The 21,703-nt window shown below is 40.0% G+C and overlaps 2 protein-coding genes across 2 annotated transcripts in view; one reads left to right on the forward strand and one right to left on the reverse strand.

Moving 5' to 3' along the window:
- Positions 1-1,895, forward strand: part of tmie (transmembrane inner ear) — a gene marked incomplete at its 5' end in the record, with an annotated part of 39,374 nt that extends 37,479 nt beyond the window's left edge. Inside the window, one exon of the mRNA XM_084410178.1 lies at positions 850-1,895. Coding sequence (XP_084266304.1) covers positions 850-1,166 — 317 coding nt within the window. The 3' untranslated portion in view covers positions 1,167-1,895. The remainder of the gene's footprint in view (positions 1-849) is intronic.
- Positions 1,896-3,191: 1,296 nt separating this feature from the next.
- Positions 3,192-21,703, reverse strand: part of pth1r (parathyroid hormone 1 receptor) — a 101,794-nt gene continuing 83,282 nt past the window's right edge. Inside the window, exons 6-13 of the mRNA XM_084410354.1 lie at positions 13,370-13,556; positions 11,022-11,175; positions 9,902-9,962; positions 8,796-8,862; positions 8,382-8,476; positions 7,184-7,325; positions 7,038-7,079; positions 3,192-4,828 (exon numbers count right to left, since the gene is read on the reverse strand). Of these exons, the coding sequence (XP_084266480.1) occupies positions 4,505-4,828; positions 7,038-7,079; positions 7,184-7,325; positions 8,382-8,476; positions 8,796-8,862; positions 9,902-9,962; positions 11,022-11,175; positions 13,370-13,556 (1,072 nt within the window). The 3' untranslated portion in view covers positions 3,192-4,504. The remainder of the gene's footprint in view (positions 4,829-7,037; positions 7,080-7,183; positions 7,326-8,381; positions 8,477-8,795; positions 8,863-9,901; positions 9,963-11,021; positions 11,176-13,369; positions 13,557-21,703) is intronic.

The raw sequence follows: 21,703 nt of genomic DNA on the forward strand, positions 1-21,703 counted from the left end.
CGCCTTCAGTCTCACCCGCACCAATGGGGGATCACTCAGAAAACAACAGGCCAATCAGAAGAGAGGCTCATGAATATTAAGTAGACAGGCCAAAATCGACCTGAGAAAGGAGCTGTAAAAATATATGGTTTTTGGTACTTCTACCGCAAATATATATTCTTAAGGACATCAAAACCTAAAATAAAACTTCAGAAAGGTGTACAATATGGGACATTTCAGTAAGTCATATAACATTAGTAACACTTTATTTTACAGTGTACTTGTTACACATGTTACATGCAATTAATGTAACTGTAAATCAATCATAATTACAAGCAACTAACCAATCCAAACCAAACCCTAATAATTACATACATTTCACTCAGTACTTATCTGTATAATTACACGTAAAGGAGACTGAAAAATAGTGTTACCCTTTATTTTGTGTCCTTTTTACAATGTTGCATTTAGTTACTGTAGTAATAACAATAAATTATGCATAATTACATGCAACTAACCCTAAACCAAACCCTAATCCTACCCTAACCCTAGAGTAAGTAGCCTACATGTAGTTCATTAATATTACTCTGTACTTAAATGTATAATTACACTATAACACGGACACCTTAAATAAAGCGTAACTGATTTTTACAATCATTTGTTGGAGACTACAAAACAGCTTTTTTTTTTGTGGTAGTATTAAAAAAGATTATTGCTATAATTTTACAACTATTCTTTCTTCTTCAAAATCGCATGCTTAATTCAATCTGTTTCTTCTTAACTGTGTGTGAAACTGCCTAAATGAAGACGGTTGTGAAGAGCCATAAGTTGGTGAAGCGTTGAGCTAATCCTGCTCTGTGTCTTCTGTAGCGGTGAAGCCCACGGAGAAGGAGGAGGTGCCAACCGTCGCGGGGAAGGTCGACGCGGAGAAGGGGGCGAAGAAGAAGGAGAAAGACGGCAAAAAGGAAGGCAAGGGTGCGAAAGAGGGCAAAGAAGGGAAGGCGGAGGAGAAGGAGAAGGAGGAAGCCCCGAAGAAGAAAGGGGAGAAGGGAGAGAAAGGCACATCAAAGAAAGAGGCATCAGACGGAGGAGGGAAAGGTAAAAAGGGAGGAGAAGAGAAAGGAGAGAAAGGAGGGAAAGGAGGAGGAGCCAAAGGCAGTGAAGCCAAGAAGCCTGCGAAGAAGTGAACATCGAAACCTTAGCCATTTTATAACTGCTTTTTGTAAGACACTTTATAAATGTACATTTACAGTTCGTTTATTTTATTGTAAATTGTAAATATGGACAATAAATGCCTCTCTGTTAATTATACATTTTCATTTATTTCTTATTCACATGATACACATGATCAGCACTTAATAATACAACACCGGTGCTTAGAAAAGTTATTTTGCATTTATGTAACATATAAACAACAACAACAACATAATCATGTCAAACGTTCATCTTTAAAATACTGGAACTCCACAAGTGAAAGCGCTCCTCGTTTCCTCCCCGTGTGCTCGTCTGAGGAACCGCTTTCTCCGCTGCTTGAGAAGGAGAGTAGATGGTGCCAGAATGCTCAGTTTGGGATTCAATATTCCTCGTTGCAATGATTCACTTTCTCATGAGGACATGAACACACACGTGAGGGAAATGCACAGGAGTAAAGCAGAGGCGGACAGTGATTCAAAGCAGATCATCTTCTCTGATCCATCAGCTGGTCGTACATGACTGAACCACACACACACACACACACACACACACACACACACACACACACCTGCTGCTGTTGAGACAGAGATGGCATTCCAGAAATAACACTGAATTTAATAGTAATAAAATCCTCAAATTCAAGTTCAAATGTGTGTTATATAGAGAAAAGCAGAATGCATATGTATATATTTCTGTAAATACAGTAATGGTTTGAATGCATCGACTATCGATCGATATCGATATTTTTATTTTAAGGTGACGTAGTTACAGTGTACTCAAATAAGTTCTGAGTAATTAATCAACTACACATACTTACTATAGAGTTACAATTAGGGTTAGGGTTTGATTTAGTTGCTTGTAATTATGCATAACTTACTATAGTAAGCACACTTTCTTTTACAGTGTCAGTTACTATAGTAATAACTATTAATTATGCATAATTAGATGCAACTAACCCTCAACCAAACCCTAACCCTATAGTAAGTACATGTTGTTCATTAATATTACTCAGTACTTGAATGTATAATTACAGTGTAACGAAGATATCTTAAAATATGAACACATGTAGTAACGTCACTAACGTGTAACTACGTCACCTTAAAATAAGGTGTTACAGAACTTCTTTTTTGAGGATCAGCAAGTATATCAGCATATGAATTACTGTCTTTTCATATGAATTATTACATTCCAGAATAAATGCAGAGAAGCACATTGAGCTCATAACTGGATGTAAACACAATATGAATGAATATACATGGAGTAAGAAAAAGCAGCATTATATTACACACAACAGACCATGAGCCTCTAAACTATAATACTGACCAACAAATAACGGCTTCATGAACAATCCCCATATACATGTAGAAAAAAAACTGTTTGTTCTTCCTTATGGCTGTAAAAAATAATAATTTGGCATCTGATGATTTTCATCTTCCCATATACGTTACGATGAAGCGATTGACTGTAATATGAGGTGAGTAATATGAGTGAAGCGCAAGCATAATGAAAGACTTTCCAGGAGGAAATCTATATGTGAAAAATATGACTCATTCATGCCACGATAATGATGAAAGTGAAGGACGGGAGATTTTAATAAACAGCTCTAATGATGAGCATTAATAATTCCCTGAAAGCTCTCACAGTGCAGATCATGAAGCTGCAAATCCATTTCCAACAAGGTGTCTGCTTTTATATATATTTATTCATGGCCTGACACCTGAAATACAGTCTAACTTAGCAGAAGAAAACACTAAATCAAAGCTATACTGGGTGCTGACAAAGGCATTATAATAATGTTCATTAATTATAGACTTTAGGATGCTTCAGATCTGTATTTGCTATGCGTTTCACTGTAAAAAAAAAAAAAAAAAAGAGTTGTTTATTCGACCTAAAAAAGTGTTTGTGCTGCCTTAAAATTTTAAGTTTAGTCAACTTGAAATATTTGAGTTGACTAAACTTAAAATTTCAAAGCAGCACAAACACGTACAATTTAAGTTACAACATTTTTTTTTTTTTTTACAGTGTATAACTAAAATAATTACCTTGAATATTAAATGCCTGTTCATAACTCATCGTCTCTTGGCATGAACAAAACCTGATTTGGCGTGTTAATCAGAGCTGTTTTATTGCTGATATACGTGATCTGACCATGTGAGGATTTTCCTCTTTGGACGAAAACTGCAGTTGAAAAGCTTTTGTAAAAGGTTTTGAATTGGGCTGTTAATCAACACCTTAGCAACCACTCAGAACACCAAATCCGGTTTTATAAATATTATTAATGAGAGCATAATGAGTTGTTGGGATAAATTTGCTATAGTAGATTTCAATGGTAAAGGTAGTCAAACATGACCGTGAAAAAGAAACATACAGACACAGCATTTCTCTTTTATGCTTATGTGTCTGTCCTGATAACAAAATGCTTTGACATTTTACACATGTAATAATGACTTCAGGATGACTGGCAGTAATGCAGCCGTGTGCTGAGTGAATCTGCAGATACAGAGCGAATCTCCTTCCGCTTTCACTGTCAGACTCGCTGAGAAAAAAGACCGCTTGGCAAGACTTGGCGAATCTACACTGATATTCTTCCTCGGTATTTTTGGATTGTTTCCAGCACAAAAATATCTAAACATTCTTGAATCAAGACATTTATTTGAGCAGCAGACATGAAGTCTTGTATTTGTGAGTTTTTGCTTAAAACACGAACAAACGGGGTCAGAAAAATAAACTCATTTCATAGGGAAAACGAGAGTATTTTCATGAACCCATTGGCAGATATTTGAGACATTTTTCAGAAAACAAGACCTAATATCGTGCGTCTCCAGTAAACGCATCTTTATTTAACAATGTTGAGGTTAACAACTGCTTTTTCTTAGCAGTGTACTGATAAAACTCTCAAGGCTTCGAGAAATATAAATATCACATTCTACGAACAAAAACCTGCAATAATAATACAAAGATCACAGATCTGGCATCATTCGGAACGAGTGTAAATAAAAATGACGGTAGTGCTGATCAAATAAGTCCAATATAAATCTCACGGCTGTCTTATTTACAGTTCACGGTCCAGAGAGCCAGACGTTTCATCGGAGGCAGACTCACCGTTCTTCATCGGACCTGAAAGCGCCGGCGTGGTGAAACACTCGCGTGATATATGAGGGTGTTCACCGTAACCGAAATCTGTCCTGATCCTCCGAATCCTTCCAGTCCGGCTCATTTACGGGCTACTGATGGTCTCTGGTTGGTCCCACAAGTCAAACTGTGAGGAAATCCTGAGGAAACAAAGGACCTGCTAGTCCTTCCGTGCGCAACACTAGTCCTCGTTCTGAAGTCACATGACGGTTTCTCGTTCCTCCTCCACCACCGGGATGGTTTTCTCCGCCTGGAGGTTCTCGTGGCCCGAGGACGGGATGGAGTTCTCGGAGACGGAGCCGTTCTTGACGTACCCCGGGAGGTTGCGGTGCCCGTTGATGGCCCCGGGGCCCAGGCGGGTGGTGAGGTGCAGGGCCAGGGGCCCGCGGGCCGTCACGTTGGTCACGCTGGTGTGGGACACCATGGGCCCGTAGCTGTACGTGTTGCTGCCGCTCCGGGCTTTCCTCTTGAAGTCCAGAGCCAGCGTCCTCCGACTCCACGACTTCTTGATTTCTGCCTGGACCTGAAGAGAGGGATCAGGACTGATGAGGCCATACATCACTGCTACACTGTACAACAAAAAGTGGCTGCCTTCAATTTTGAAGTACAATCAACTTGGATGTTTAAGTCATTTCAACTTAAATTACATTAAATTGGCTTAAAGGTCCCATTGCATGGATTATTTTATTATTTTAGAATGTTTCCTGGGGTGCCCTTATAATGTTAGTATGTTTTTTAGATCAAAAGTTGTTATAATTTAGAAATAAAAGGCATATTTCCTAGCCTGATTTTAGCCTCTGATTTGAACGCTCTGTTTGAAGGGGCGTGTCTGTGTGAGACTCCAGTGTAAACGCCCACTGCTGTGATTGGCTGCTGTGAGACTTCAGTGTAAACGCCCACTGCTGTGATTGGCTGCTGTGAGACTTCAGTGTAAACGCCCACTGCTGTGAATGGCTGACATGCTTGCATATGAAATATTTAGCATTACATGTGGAACTCTCTCGAAAACTTATATTATAAGTTTTTACTATTACAGCTATCGGGATTAACGAATCGTGAGAAGCTTTTTTAAGTATTTAGATCTATTCCCTTCACATAAAATGTTGCAGTGATGAGCACTGAGCAGATGACAGCCTGTTGATCGCGTGAATGAAGATCTTATCATTGCAGCAGTTTCTGCACTCTCACTAATGATTTCACCAATGCAAACATGATGTACATACAGTAAGATCTTCGTTGTGCAGTGTAACAGCGTCATTGATTTCATAACGAGTGTTGGCAAGTGTCCAGATAAACTCGCGCTGTGTGATTGTGTGATTGACAGCTTGGGCGACTGGAAAGAGATTTTCTTTGATCGCTTTCTGTATATTAATCACAGTTTATTTTCATCCTACTAAGAGAAACGACATGAAGTTGATCGTTTAGTCACTGGCTTGATTTACTGATGCATAAACAGTATTGAATGACTTTAAGAGAAAGATTATCTGTCTGAACTTGAACAATTACACATCAGAAATTCGCATAACCCACTGGTTCTTCAGAGGCTCGGATGAAGGAACTAAAACAATACCTTTGTGTTCATTTGTACATCCAAACACTGAGCAACTGCCATGCTCCGCTCGTTTGCAAGCCATGATGTCTCTCGAGGGAAAACCAATATCGCTCGCGCAGCTCATTTTCTCATGGGCGGGCAAAGAAGAGAAAGGGGAGGTGACCTTTCCCCTTATGACGACATAAAGGGAAGATTCTAGATTCGCCCGTCTGAGCTTTCATTTTCTCAAAAATACCCAGGGCTTGGTTTACACCCATCTAAACGTCTAGCCACTGGGGGACCATAGGCAGGCTAGGGGAACTCATATTAAGGTTAAAAAACCTCATAAAGTGAAATTTTCATGCAATGGGACCTTTAAGAAATGAGTTGAATCTTGTATAACTTAGAACAAAGTTCAAGCAATGTAAAAACATATGTTGCAATAAAAACGTATTGATCATATTTTTTTTTGTAGTGTAGTAGAAATAAAGAAATGCGTGAAATACACTAAGTGAGTCTTTGCACTGAGAGTAAACAGTTCCTCGTGTAAATAGTGGCAGATAATACACACTGATCGGCCAAAGAAAGTCGCTGTTTGGATTTAAATAGGCAAATTCTTAAGAGTTTATGATTGGATCATTGTTGCAGTGATGTTTAGTAACAGTTCTTCTGAACCTAACTGATGGAGTGTGTATGAATGTTGTGATGTTATTCCCATCAAGAGCTGCATCAGTTTTTGGGCCAGTTTTGTATTTCCACTTTTCAATTAATTGCAAATAAACTGAGCTGATATGAGATGGGGAAAGAGAGAATAATGAGTTCAGTTACTGCATTTCTTCTAGTTATTTAAAGATAGTAGCTAATAAAGCAAAAAATAGCTCACTTCAGCACTGGAAAACAAGGTCTTTCTTTCCAAGAAATATCCATTTAAAACCAGAATACAGGGGCTTGTTTAACTGAACTATTCAAGAGGGTCACCAACAGTTAGGAGAATACGTCAATTAAACTGAAATAATTAAAACTATGAAATTAATAAGTCAAATTCAGAAGCTCTATAAAATAATATAAAGTGCAAGTACATACAAGAAACTGCCAGGATCATATATTGCAGGATCTATTGCAGGTAACGCCCTGTGCATGTGGACATGGACAATTATCAGACAAAATGTGGGATACAGAAGCTACAGAAATTCGTTCTTACCTCTCCATTGCAGAAGCAATATATAATTGCAACAAAGAATCCCTGGAAAACAGAGCATGAAATATAAAGATTCAACTTATAGCAAAATATGTTGGTGTCTATATACAGTCTTAATCATCCGCATCTCAAGAAGTGTGAAGTTTGACCTGGAATGAGTTAATGAGCATTTCATAATGCATCTGTATCTGCCACGGGACGCCGGACACCTCTGTGTAGGGCATTGCCATGAAGACGATGTAGTGAACGCCGAACAACGGCATGAGCACCAGGGTGGATTTCAGCAGCTTTCTGCGGGGCGCAAACAAGATACACAAGCACACGTTAGCTGAATACACATGACCGGTCACAAGTTTTATTGAGCAAGGATTCATTAAATTGATCAAAAATAACATTAATGCATATATTAGGTGCACCGGGGTACAAAAATCTGCACTTTTCAAAGATGCACGTGGAAATTTGTCTGATCCGTGACGCGATCGCGGGCAGCAACACAAAGCTGATTCTGTGCTATTTATGTTTTTCAAAATGTAGATTTAAGTAGAAAACGAGAATCGCTAAAATTATTGTATATATTTTGAGACGAAGGTCTTCTTAATAAGTTTTAGATTTGTTCAAGCTAATTAAAGCAAGTTTTCATTAACCTGAAGAACTGTAAAAGTATGGTATTTGGGGTAAAAGATAATAATTCACATGATAATAAATACCTGTCTGACTTTTCCATCTGTTGACATGACATGGTTATTCAGATGGTAAATATCTTATATTAAGTTGGGTGTCCACCTTAGAGGTAATCATGTTTATTTATAATTTAATTATAATTATTAAAACAAAATTATTATTTTTGATTATTATTGTGTAATCTGGTTTTCATTTATAATGATAAAAAAATTATATTAATCATATCATATAATAAAATATAATATTTATTTGTTCCTACTGTAAAGCTTTTATTAAATTATTATTGGATCTCATTCAATGCCTTCAGAATCTTTACTTTTTTAATGATTTTGTTTCAGTGTTTTTAAAATGAACACATTTTTCTGACAGTATATTTATTGAACAAAAATTTATTCTTTTATTTAACAAAATTAACAGAAAATAGCAAAAACTTAGCTAAAGTGATTTCTTTGAACAAATATTAACTTTAGTTAGTCCTTTAGTATATACTATATACTAGCAATTACAGTAAGAGTTTATTGAGGCAAAATGTTTATAGTGAGAATTGGACCCTAATCTAAAGTGTGATCATACCATTATTGATATTGATTGTATTATAGATAATATACATTCAGTCATGGTGAACGTCAAACAGTAGTGTGTGTTTCAGATGTTGCTTATTCTTACCTGTACTGTTGTCTGGTGTCACATCGCCCTGCATTTGTTTCTCTGAGTTTTGTTGCCAAGACTCTGATTATATTCAGGAACAACAAAAAATTGACCTTGAGGGTAAAAAAAAACCACACACAAATTAATGGATCATAATTGAGACTAAAAATAAAATAAATGATGCATGAAATAACTCTGCATTAATTGAGGATTCTTACACTGTGTTCACACGAAAGCAAATGGCAGACAAATGAATCAAATATTTGAAATCTACTGGAGACACATGTATGAATAATGCAAAGGTCAGCAGAACTTAAACTACTACATTTGACTGAATTTATACTTTTTTGATTGATTTAAAAATATACAACTTTTTCTGCCTAAAAAGCACTGACTTTTTGAATGAATATCCTTTTACTTATGCAAACCTACAACAATTGCTGTCAGAATAGGGATCTGCACAATCCATTTCAGGTTTCCTGCGCTTAAATCCCAGCACCTGTGGATCATAAACCAGATCAGTCACTTTTAGAAAGATCAATCCCAGACATCTTATTAATATTCAATATTAGGGGTGTAGCGGTACATGCACAGACAGTCAGATGACGAATACAGTCAGTCACAGGCGATCCACACTCCAGTCCAGAAGGGGGCGCGTGTGCGCGGTAATGCAACAGTGTTTGCTAACCGCCACAACAGGAAAAAGAGCAGAAGAAGAAGAGACGATCTACGCTCCAACCCAAAACAAGAGTTCAGAAGCACGCAAGAGCTTGCTAGTAGCCTTTACGCTGAGTTTCCATTCAGTTTTGTGACGAGCTCCACAAACTTCTCTGTATGACGATAAATGATGGAGTATTTTAAGTTGTTTCCAATGTTATAATGAGACCGAAAGCATTGGTATTGTGCAGATTTGTGTCGTGGATGTCTCACTGCAGTCCAGTGATGAAATATGCATGTCCTGGAAATGGGAAAACTCAGGTGGCGCTTCACTCGCTGTCTCCTCATGGAAAGGTGAAGTAGACTCTGCCATTGTCACCGCATGTTCACTCTCAAAGTTTCATTTTTCATTACTCTATTTATTTTCTACTTTTATAACACAAGAGATGCATTTCAGTTTTGTAGCAGATTGCGACCAAATACCAAATGCTCATTTTCAAGAATGCATTGTTTATTGCTTAATACACTACTGTCGCCACTACTTCAGGGGGACTAAACGCCGCTAGCTGGAACACACTGTAATTTGCACAACTGTCTGTTCAACATAAATTAGCACAAACCTAGCATTGAGGATTTGCTGCTTTTTCATGTTGTACCGAACTCACATCGAACCATGACCCCAAAACCGAGGTACGTACCGAACCGTGACTTCTGTGTACCGTTACACCCCTAATACAACACACAGATGTTCTTTCAAAACATCCTGCATGTGCATTCATTATTTACCATGCACAGAAAATGTTCTTTGTTCAACAAGCTGAATTAATAGTGTATTCCTGTATAAATGGACACATGGTGACATTTCAAGCACAAACACTTACTCCGTGTCAGCGAGAGTGGCTCTCACACTGGCCCAGATGGTGACGAACATCGCAGGAACACCTGTTCAGTGAAACCTTTAGTGACCTTCACTTCCAAGTTCAACATACAGGACATATGGGTTTATTATCACACAACACTGATCGTTTTTTGATTTTTGATAGTCTTGGATACAATTTATTAAGAAAAAAAATACTGTATGCCATGATTTTTTTGCATTTGTTACATTATTTAAATGTTTTGGTGTAAAATAGGTCTATATTCCAGCTATCACTGCAAATTAATAAACAAATTATTTTTTTATATGTTTAACAATTTAATTAAAACATTTTAATAGTAACATGTTGGTGGGACCAATATAAAAGAGTGGCAGCGCATTTGGGTAACACTTTAGATCAGGGAACACATATTTACTATTAACTAGGTGCTTATAAGCATGCATATTACAAGCATACTGGTTGTTTATTAGTACTTATAAAGCACATATTAATGCCTTATTCTGCATGACTATTCTATATGACTTCTAGATCCCTTAACCCTTCCCCATACCTAAACATACAGTAACCACTACAACAACTGTCTTACTAACTATCAATAAACAGTATTTAGGAGTTTATCGAGGGAAAACTCCTAGTTAATAGTGAATGTGTGTCCCCCAAATCTAGCGCGTTACCTCAGAGAGTATAGCTGGAGTACTGGCGCACCATTGTTGAGCCCTGGCTCTGCAACCCTGGTTTAAGCATCAGAGAAGAGGCTCAGCTCCACAGCATCCACATTGTATGCGCTGTGCATGTCCAACTTTTCCGCACAGTGTGTACAATGCAGGAGCCGTGAAGTCCAAAGTATATCCACACGTGTGTCTGCTGAAGTCCCCAAAACACACAGTGCATGGAAACACACAGCAATACCTCACAGCAACTGTTACCATTAAAATATAACATCTGTTTGATTTACCAGTTGATAGCCCACTTAGTTATTTATTTCAAATTAACCAGAGATGTCGTCTAACGAAAGCAGTAATTAAATCTTGTGGACATGATTTGGTGTCTGTAGCCAGAAGCTGAATAATGATGTTCTAGTGTTGTGTACTGGAGATGAGTGTCCGTCAACAAGTTTACTCACCCCATCCAATCAGAGTAAAGCCCCAGAGGTACTTCCTGTCTGAGAAGAAGGTCATGAAGATAAGGCTGTGCAGGTACAGGCCTTCCACCAGAATCCAGTAATAATTAGTCGCCAGGAAGTACAAGAAGAGAGTCACAGCCACCTTACAGCCAATCTTGAAGGGTAAAGGAGAATCGATTCAGCACATATTGATTAGAAGCATGTGCTCCTTGGTCACCTTAATTTGCTTTTGAGATGTGGACTACATGTAACTTGACTATCCCCCCCAAAATCAAAATTCATTCTTTGGAGAGAAGGGCTATTTAAAACAAGCGTCGAAAGATATTTTGAGTGCTTGTCAAGGTGTTCTGAGTACGTTCACTATTCAGGTGTTCTGAATTACTAGGGTAATCATCTCTAGGTACTCTCGTAACATCTGTTCCCTGAGATTTTGTCAATAGCTGACATTTTGTGGAAACACATTTAACCACCTCTGAAAATACTGAAGTCTTACTGAACAATGCCAGTGTCTCACACAGAGTTTCAGCACGCTAAATGGAGGCAGTTCGCAGCATATGTAAAGTGGGTGCCAAACGGCGAATCCTTTGAATCTTTTGACTAAGGAATAACTGGTGAGCTTGGCTAATAGTTCAAGAGCAACTACACGGCCAGCGTACAGTGCACAATGCCCTGTTCCCTCATCTCAGGAAACTGAGTTTCCAAACATTTTAAACTGAAACAAAAACACAACGTAAACAACAATAAATACACACAGGTGAAACAGAAGTGTAGTGGTCGACCGATATTTAGCATTTTTGAAATATCGGCATCAGCCGATAAGTTTTTCTGATTGGCCGATGTGTTGGAAGCGGGACTTTTATTTTGATGGGCGGCGCTGAGAACACCAGCGCCAGAAGAGAACGGCAACGGCAGCTCCTCAGATCACACAGCGCTCACTCACATTCTCCGTCTTCATTCATTTACGATCTCTGTCAGTCATATCTAATACTTTGTTAGACAGAACTGCTAAACAAAAAGTAAATGGTATGCAAAGTAAGTAAAGTGAAGCGTTTGCTTTTATATTATTTGTAACAGAAAAGGCAAACAATCAGGCTAAATACTTTCTCATTTTCCATCAACATTCAGCAAATGCGCATCTACATCATTTAATCAAATCTCTGAATATCTAATAAACATTTAATGATGTGATATCTTGTGAAGTGTGCATTACTGTCTGCGAGTGACGGTCGGTCCGTGCGAAGTGAGTGAATGCGAACAGAAGATCAGCTTCAGGAGACGCGATCGAAACACTTTAAATCCTTCATTTTAAAATATGCTGATATATAACCAGTTGCCAACTGTGTCATATTCATATCTGTGATATATCCAGTTGCCAACTGTGTCATATTCATATCGTTTTCACTGTGCTGTATGTAAAATTAGCGTTACCTTGTCTTTATTTGAAAAAATATGATTACCAGCACGAAATTACCAGATTACTGAGTGCCCTGTTACAGTGTTTACCTTCTTTTTAATCACATATTCATATATTTCTAAACAATTACTTCGTGAAAAATACTGTAATAGGATTGCAGATTCAAGAAGTTGCCATCTAAAGTATAAAAGCATGTTTATTTTAAAGATTTGTTTTATAATTTATTTATAATTTATTAAATATTGATTAAAATAAATATATCAAAAAATATCGGCCATCCTGCTCTCTAAGATATCGGCATCGGCCATCAAAAAACCAATATCGGTCGACCACTACAGAAGTGTGCTGACTGAAGTCTGTGTAAAAGCAGCCAGTGATGTGCAAGAGGGCATGTAAACTGTCTGTGTTTGGAGCCGCTTCCACTTGGCACGATTAAACACTATTGGCCAGAGTGAAACACTGGTGTGATTCAATAAGGCTTTATGGAGACAGAAGTTTCCTCAGTGTCAGCTACTGAACTGAAATTGACAGGGGAATTGGTGGTTGCTGGGTGACTGCTTACTGGACCACGTCAAAAGAATCATCCTCAACCCTCTATTATATCCTGGTCTTGAGACCCATATTCATGCCAAAAGATAATACCCATAATCCTTCTTGAAACTGGGCACGAGTAACTACCATAGTTACTATAATAGTCTTGATTATAATGTTTAATTAAAAATTAAACAAATTACATTATTGAATTCCCATAAAGCTTAATTGAAAACCCTGTTTCCTGGTCACGCATTTATGTGGAAATTGCTACAGTGGCACGACAACAACAAATGCTTTCAGATGATAATGACGCTCCCGCCTACTATGGCAACAACACAATGTGACATCCCTCTGCAATGAACTTTACTGTGAGATACGCTTGTGTGTGTGCTGCACTTACAAACTGGGTTTTGTTGGCAGGAGGGGCTTCTGTGATGGATTTGAGATCCTCCACAGTGATTCGCTCCATTTCCTGCAACGCAGCACCAGAGTACAGCACCACATCTTTCACAAATATACTAATGGCCCTCAACATGAACGATACAAACAGGTGCATGTGGATGTAGTTTCTGGTGCAGTGCAGCCGCCTAGAAGAATAAAACAGAAAGAGAGAGAAATGAGGTCAAACAGGTGATATTTTGTAATTAGGTGTAAAAAGTTTGAGGTATCAAGGTACGTGAAAATCCCAGACCAGAACATTGCAGATCAGTATGCAATAGCAGATACTTGGAGCTGTGTATGTATTTGTTTGGTTGCTCTCCAATGCCCTTTCACAGAGGCTAGAAGAACAATACTCATCTTAATTAGGGCCAGATGAGTCTGCCGCTGACTGTAACACATTCTTTGGATTTAAAGGGTTCAGAAAGCACAAATGTTGAAAATCTAGGGCTCAAAAAGTAAGCTATAAAAACAAAATTGCAAGCATGTGTTACCCAAATTCACTCCAGTTTGTCTACACTCTCTCAGTTTGACCGGAGCAAGTCTATTAAGGAATAACTCCTCCAGATTTGTTGCAGACTTCTGAAAAAAATGTTGCAGTCTGATCTCATGAGAACTCATAAGTATTGTTTAAATAGTGTTTCAAAATACAGCTGTCAAAATGTATACAACTATACAAATCCATTATATTATAAATATATTTGTGTATAGTTATATTTGACTATTATATAGATATGTTTATATCTGTGTATATGTGTATATAGATATGTTTAGATCCAAGATGGCGGCGCGAGTACATCGCGAGGCTCGCGGTCTCTCCAGATTCTGTAATTTAGCAGTATTTTTCTTGCTCATTTCGGGTCTGTTCGTCCAGAACAGTTGTGCCTTAACATCGTACACCCAAGGTGAGCTTTTGGATATTGGTTTGCGAATTTCCGACAGTTTTATGGACAACCTTCGACTCCTTCCTGAGATCGCCAGATCACCCGAGGCTATGCACTCTGCCCGGCCGGGCGGAAGTGCTCGCAGGCGCCGGCGAGATCGTAAACAAAGGCGGGGGAAGCGCGGAGGACTAAGAGCTAAGCTAAAGCTAACACCACACCGGCTCTCTTTACCCAGCATTTTCCTTGCCAATGTACGGTCGCTGTTGAACAAAATGGAGGAGATTCGACTCAACATCACATACAGCAAGAGACTTTTGAACTGTAATGTTCTAATTTTCACGGAAACATGGTTAAACAGCGGAATACCGGACAACGCTATTGAGCTAGCGGGACGCCATACATTCCGGGCGGATAGAACATTACATGGCTCCGGTAAGACCAGAGGTGGTGGATTGTGCATTTACATTAACAAAGCTTGGTGCACAAACTCTGCTATTGTTGGGAGACATTGTTCAGCTAACCTTGAGTTTCTCATGGTTAAATGTAGACCGTTTTATCTACCGCGGGAGTTCACTTCCACTATTATAACTGCAGCCTATATTCCCCCGGATGCTGATGCCAAGTTTGCTATGAAAGAACTTCACGCAGCCATCAGTAAACAACAGACCGTTCACCCGGAAGCTGCGTTTATTGTTGCGGGTGATTTTAATCATTCAAACTTAAAGTCAGTGCTACCGAAATTTCACCAGCATGTTTCCTGTCACACCAGAGGAAACAAAACCTTAGACCATGTTTACACAAACATGGCTGAAGCTTACGTCGCGACACCCCTCCCCCACTTGGGACAGTCAGATCACCTTTCTTTGTTCCTCACCCCCAAATATGCACCTCTGATCAATCGCGTGAAGCCATCAGTGAAGACCATCAAGGTGTGGCCTGCGGGGGCAGATTTCTCACTCCAGGAAAGGTTTCTACACACAGACTGGAGTATGTTTGCTTCTCAAGCCACCAGTGGCTCTCACACGGACATTGACTGCTACACCTCCTCTGTACTGGATTATATTAATACCACCATTGACAGTGTTACAACCCAGAAGCAGATCACCACATACCCAAATCAGAAGCCATGGATGAACAGGGAAGTGCGACTCCTATTGAAGACACGCAATACTGCCTTCAGATCAGGAGATGCACAAGCCTATAGCACATCCAGAGCAAATCTGAAAAGGGGCATCAAAGAGGCCAAGCACTGCTACAAGCTTAAGATAGAGGGACACTTTTCCAACGCTGACCCTCGGCGCATGTGGCAGGGCATTCAGGCCATCAGTGACTACAAACCCTCTCACTCCACCCCCGCAGCCACTGATGTCAACTTCCTGAACGAGCTAAATGACTTTTATGCTCGCTTTGAAAGAGACAACAGAGAAACTGCCACCAAGCTCAAATCCTCAGCTGACCACCCACCGATCACACTCTCCTCCACAGATGTCTGCAATGCACTGAGCAGGATCAGCGCGCACAAGGCTGCTGGACCAGACAACATCCCTGGACGCGTACTCAGGGCATGTGCGGAGCAGCTCGCTGGGGTTTTTACAGACATTTTCAACCTGTCTCTTGCCCAAGCAGCTGTACCAACATGCTTTAAATGCACTTCCATTGTGCCAGTGCCAAAACACTCCAGCCCGAAGTGCCTTAATGACTACCGCCCTGTAGCACTCACACCCATCGTAATGAAGTGCTTTGAGCGGCTGGTCCTGGCACACCTAAAAGACTCTCTACCATCCACATTGGACTCACACCAGTTTGCCTACCGTAGCAATAGGAGCACAGAGGATGCAGTCTCCATGGCACTGCACTCTGTGCTCACACATCTGGACAATAAGAACACTTATGCACGCATGCTGTTTGTTGACTTCAGCTCAGCATTCAACACTGTCATCCCAACTAAGTTAATAGCCAAACTTGGAGACCTGGGCTTCAACACCTCCATGTGCAACTGGATTTTGGACTTCTTGACCAACAGACCCCAGAATGTTCGATCAGGCTCCAACTGCTCCACATCCATCACACTCAACACTGGTGTACCACAGGGCTGTGTGCTAAGCCCGTTCCTCTACTCCCTCTTCACCTCCGACTGCAAGCCTGTGTACGGATCTAATTCCATCGTCAAGTTTGCGGACGACACTACGGTGATTGGTCTCATCAGCAACAACGATGAGACTGCCTACAGGGAGGAGATCAAGCACCTGGCCACATGGTGCACCGAAAATAACCAGCTCCTCAACACCACCAAAACGAAGGAGCTCATCGTGGACTTCAGGAAAGTGTCAAGAGGCACACACGACACCATCCACATCAATGGAATGGCTGTTGAGCGTGTCTCCAGTTTCAAGTTCCTGGGGACCCACATCTCGGCGGACATGACCTGGACAACCAACACCTCCAGCCTGGTCAAGAAGGCTCACCAGCGCCTTTTCTTCCTGAGGACACTGAGGAAGAATCAGCTTTCCTCCACTATCCTGGTGAACTTCTATCGCTGTGCAATAGAAAGCATCCTGACCAACTGTGCTACAGTGTGGTATGGGAGCTGTTCTGTTGCAGAGCGCAAGGCACTGCAGCGGGTGGTGAAAATCGCCCAGCGCATCACTGGGACTCCACTACCTGCCATCGAGCACATCCAGAGGAAACGCTGTCTGCATCGAGCTCGCAGCATCCTTAAGGACTCCTCTCACCCAGCCCACAGACTGTTTTCTCTCCTGCCCTCCGGCAGGCGTTTCAGGTGCCTCCGGACCAGGACCAGCAGACTAAAGAACAGTTTTTTCCCCAGAGCTGTCTCTTTATTAAACTCTAACCCTCATTGATCCCACTCCCCTCATATACTGATTGACTCTCCTCTCCCTCCTCACACCTGCCTCCATTTTGTTATTTGCAATACTATAATGTTCATTTGCACTGCTGACTGTTATTACAGTAACAACTGTTTACATATGCATCTTGCACTACTACCTTGACTGGAATATGCTCAATTTGCACTGCCGACTGTTTATTTACAGTACCGACTGTTTATATATACATTGCAATATCGTACCTTAACTGTAATATGCAATTACTTTCCACTGCACTTTCACTCGGATAGCTTCTGTCCAAACTTTATTTGCACTTCTTTAAATCCATTGTTATACTGCTCATTAGCCTAACTTATACCTATTTGTTAAATTCTGTTTATAGTATTAGCCATCTGTATATTATGCTCACTTCTGTTTATAGTAACAGCCATCTGTATATATATTCATAGTACATATCTATCTGTAAAATTCTGTTTATAGTAACAGCCATCTGTATATTATATTCAGTACATATCTATCTGTAAACATTCTGTTTATAGTAATAGCCATCTGTATATTATTATATTCAGTACATATCTAGCTGTAAACTCTGTTCACAGTAATAGTTATCTGTATATTATATTCATAGGACAATCTATCTGTAAATTTTTGTTTATAATAGTATTCAACTCTATATTTATTCAGTACATATCCATGTTCTGCACTTATGAACCACTGTATATCCTGCACTTGCTGCTATTGCACTTCTGGTTAGACCTAAACTGCATTTCGTTGCCTTGTACCTGTACTTGTGTAATGACAATAAAGTTGAATCTAATCTAATCTAATCTAATGTTTGAGCCCTTAACTCACCTCAAACTTCTAACCAAGAATATGAAAACATAATAGGGAGATACGACCGTTGCACAGTGACAAATACTGTGGTTACAATTTACTACCAATGAACATAATTTCCTGCCAATACACCTGGTACACCTATCATTATGAAAACATAAACATAGACACAATGGTCTTTATACTGAGCAACAGGGAGGAGACGGTGGTGGGATGGGCCAGGTGAGGACAGACGGCAGCACTGAAGGAGGGAGGAGCCATGGTGGAGTCAGTAAACCGAACGACAGCGGTGGAGCCAGGAGAGCTGGAGACCCAGGCGGAGCCAAGGAGGCGAAGAGACCAGATAACACCGTAGGTCCTGGAAGCCAAGACGGAACCAGGGTGCCGGATTACCGAGGCGGAGCCGGTGGGACTGAGGACCAAGGCTGAGATCAAAAGAAGGTGGAGCCTGGCAAAGCTGAAGGGGTGGAGGCATGAGGCACAGCCAAAAGCCCAGAAGTTCATGGCGTAGGCAGAGCGACAACTGACTAGGGTGGAGCCGGAGGGACAAGGAAGCCCGGTGGAGCCGCGAGGACGACGGTACCAGGTGGAGCTAAGGGGACAAGGAGTTAAGGTGGAGCTGACTAGTTGATGGGCCAAGGTGGAGCTGGAGACCAGAAGACAGAGTTGCAGGGCAGAGCCAATAGAGGAGAAACTGAGGGACTGAAGGGAGCTAGTGGAGGCGTGACAGAAGGACCAGCTGGCTTAGGGCTTAGGTAGAGGAGGCGGGAGAGAGAGGATGGGTCCATCATCGACGAAGGAGACTTGGAGCTGGGCGGGACTAGCGGAGACGCAGGAGACTTGGCTTGGGAATAAGAGGGAACCAGGGAGTCCATTATATTGATCATGCTCATAGGCAGTGACTGTACACCAGGGAAGGGGACATGGATGGAACTAAAATCCCCAACGGCACGGCCATGAGTGCCGGGTCTCGCACCTGGTTGGACACGATGACTGGCTTGGTCTCCAGGACGAGTAGGGCTGCAGGCTCCGTCTCCAGGGTGGCCTTCTCCATTCATGGCAGGTCCTGGCTGTGGCGCTGACTCTGGCTCTTGACTCGTGGTGAGCTTGGGCCCAGGTTCTGGGTCTGCGGTGAGCTCTGGCTCTGTGACCGTGGTGGGCAAGTGGGAAGGCTGGCTGGTTCTGAGGAGGGCATGGGCTCAAGTCCAGTGTCTGTGGCGGGTAAGAGCCTGGGAAAGTCCTCCTCCACCTCACCCATGGTGAAGGAGGAGCCACTTCTCAGGAGCATCAACTCGACGAAATCTATAAACTTCCCTTTAGAACAATTAACCGGCAGAGGAACTACAGTAGCTGTCTGAGGAGATCACTGAGACCAACCCCCCTTAGGGTAAACAGAACAGAACCAACATGAATGTGTTGCAGATATCATTAATTCAAGATTTTAAAGTACAACATGATTCGAGAATTTATTCAAAATGCCAAATCCTGACTGACGAGAGGTGGAGCTGGGGAGGGAGGAGGGTAATTAGCTCCTGAGAAAAGCGATAGATCTTGATAATACTGAAGGAGCTTATATACAGTATGTATACAGTGATAGGCGTCGTATTCCTATAGGTAGATGTGGATCAGCTGAGAGTCACTGATGCGAGCTTGACTAACGTGACCTGCCAGAACTGACGCTACACTTGATTTTTACAGCTTCAAAAGTCTTGCAATAAAGCAAAAATCCTTTCATGGTGCCTTTTAATTTCATGGTTCGTTCCTGTCCCACAGCAAACAAAGTCATTATTTAAAAAAAGAATTAAGGAAAGATTAAATAATGATATAGAGTTAAACTTAGCATAAAAGTTCAGGCTTGTGTCAAATAATGGAATACCTTTAAAAACAAGTTAAATATAGCAGCAGAAACTAAACTAAATTAAATTATTATAATCTTCAATGAGGTAAAATGTGTTATATAAATGTAATGTGGCATTGGAATCTCATTGAATAAATAAAATACAATCAACCTAATCATTTGATTCATTAATTCAGTATTCAATAACCTAAAATGATGGGTAAACTTTTTATGTTTCTAAAGCTGTTCATGCATAGAAATGTTTACGTTTTAGATGCTACCAACATGTTCATCCTGTATGTTTCAGTGTTCATGCAAATGTGCAAAAACATACATGTGATTGAACCAAACTTCGTATAAATGCACGAGATCACAGTGGATATTAAAGCTGATGTCAAGGCCACCTTTGTCTCAAAAGGATTCTGTATTAACATCATGTCTGCCCACACAGCAATCGATAGCAAACAAGAGCAACTCAAGAGAATGACTGATCAATCTGTACTATAAGAGCACGTTTTCACAAATTGTTTCAGAACCACAACGGGTCAATAATGATTGTGGATGTTTGTTGCTTTGTTCCAACACCAGGCATTCACCACAAATTGTGCACAAAGTTCAGTGATATTTTAAAGCTAAGATTACTGTTATGATTTTTGGAGAAGTTACTCGTCATATACTCTGAAGGCTCTCTCTCACGCAGGGTTCCAACATTGAATTCTTATGATTTCTCCTTGACTGTATAGGGGTGTCGCAATATACCAGTATACTGTAGATGAAATATTAATATCACGTTAACACATATGATAATATTATAAACAGGAAGTGCAGAACATAAGCACAAAAGGGGGCAATACCACCAATATGTTCACCCTCCTTCACCTTTTCACCACGGTACACAGAGTAATGCTGCCTATACACAACATGACTTTCACAGTCCTCAAACTGGTGTTCTTTTCCCAGTAAACAACCGTCTGTCTTTGCCGATGTCAGTTCCAGTCAGAACACATTTACACTACAGATCTTGGATCACACACAGGACTCGATATTCAACCTGCTAAAGCATTAACTCTTCTCTCAGATTGCATCTTTGATAATCGTAACAAAGCGATCGTCGTACCGATTTGCCTCTAATTTTGGGCTTTTATCTGTGATCTCAATTAACTGTTGTTAAGCAGAAAATCAGGACAGTTAGTTTGCTAAAGCCTTAAATGGGAAATGTTACATTAAGGTCTTAGTTGTGTTGATCAAGATTAGTTATCATGGTGTTGGAATTTTTCCAAAAAAAAAAATTATTATTTTGGCCAAAATAATTGTGTAGTGAAAGTATGATATTGCGATAGCTGTAGATGATTGTATATGGGTTTTTAAAAAATAATTTTAGTAGACATCACACACATAAGTTTTTCTTAGCCAAAGAAACACTAGAACTAGAAACATTTATACTGACTATAAATGGACATTCACATGCTAATTTTTATTCATTTAATTTAATTTAAAGTTTTATTAATTTTCATGATTTTTTTGCATGATTATATGGTGTGATGTGATATATTGGTGATTGGTAACTTGAAAGTTCTTGAAATGTTGGTTTCAAATTGGTTTTAAAAAAATTAAAGTTACTAAAATGGTCATAGAAAGCTACATCCAAAATGTAAATTAATAATAACTACAAAAATAAAAATAATAATGCTAACATCGAAGAACTGATTTCAGTCAACTAAAAAAGAAAAAGGCTATATTTTTTGGGGGGAAATACGTTTATTTAAATGTGATGTATGTCTTTACTAAACCAATTTTTTTTTATCACTACCATCATGTAAACTTGACATAAAGATTTTTGCAAAAGCCATATAATTGATTATTGTCATTTCTTGTGTGATCAGTCTCCATATTCC

Source organism: Rutilus rutilus, assembly GCF_951802725.1.
Source record: "Rutilus rutilus genome assembly, chromosome: 6".
Classification (NCBI taxonomy): Eukaryota; Metazoa; Chordata; class Actinopteri; order Cypriniformes; family Leuciscidae; genus Rutilus; species Rutilus rutilus.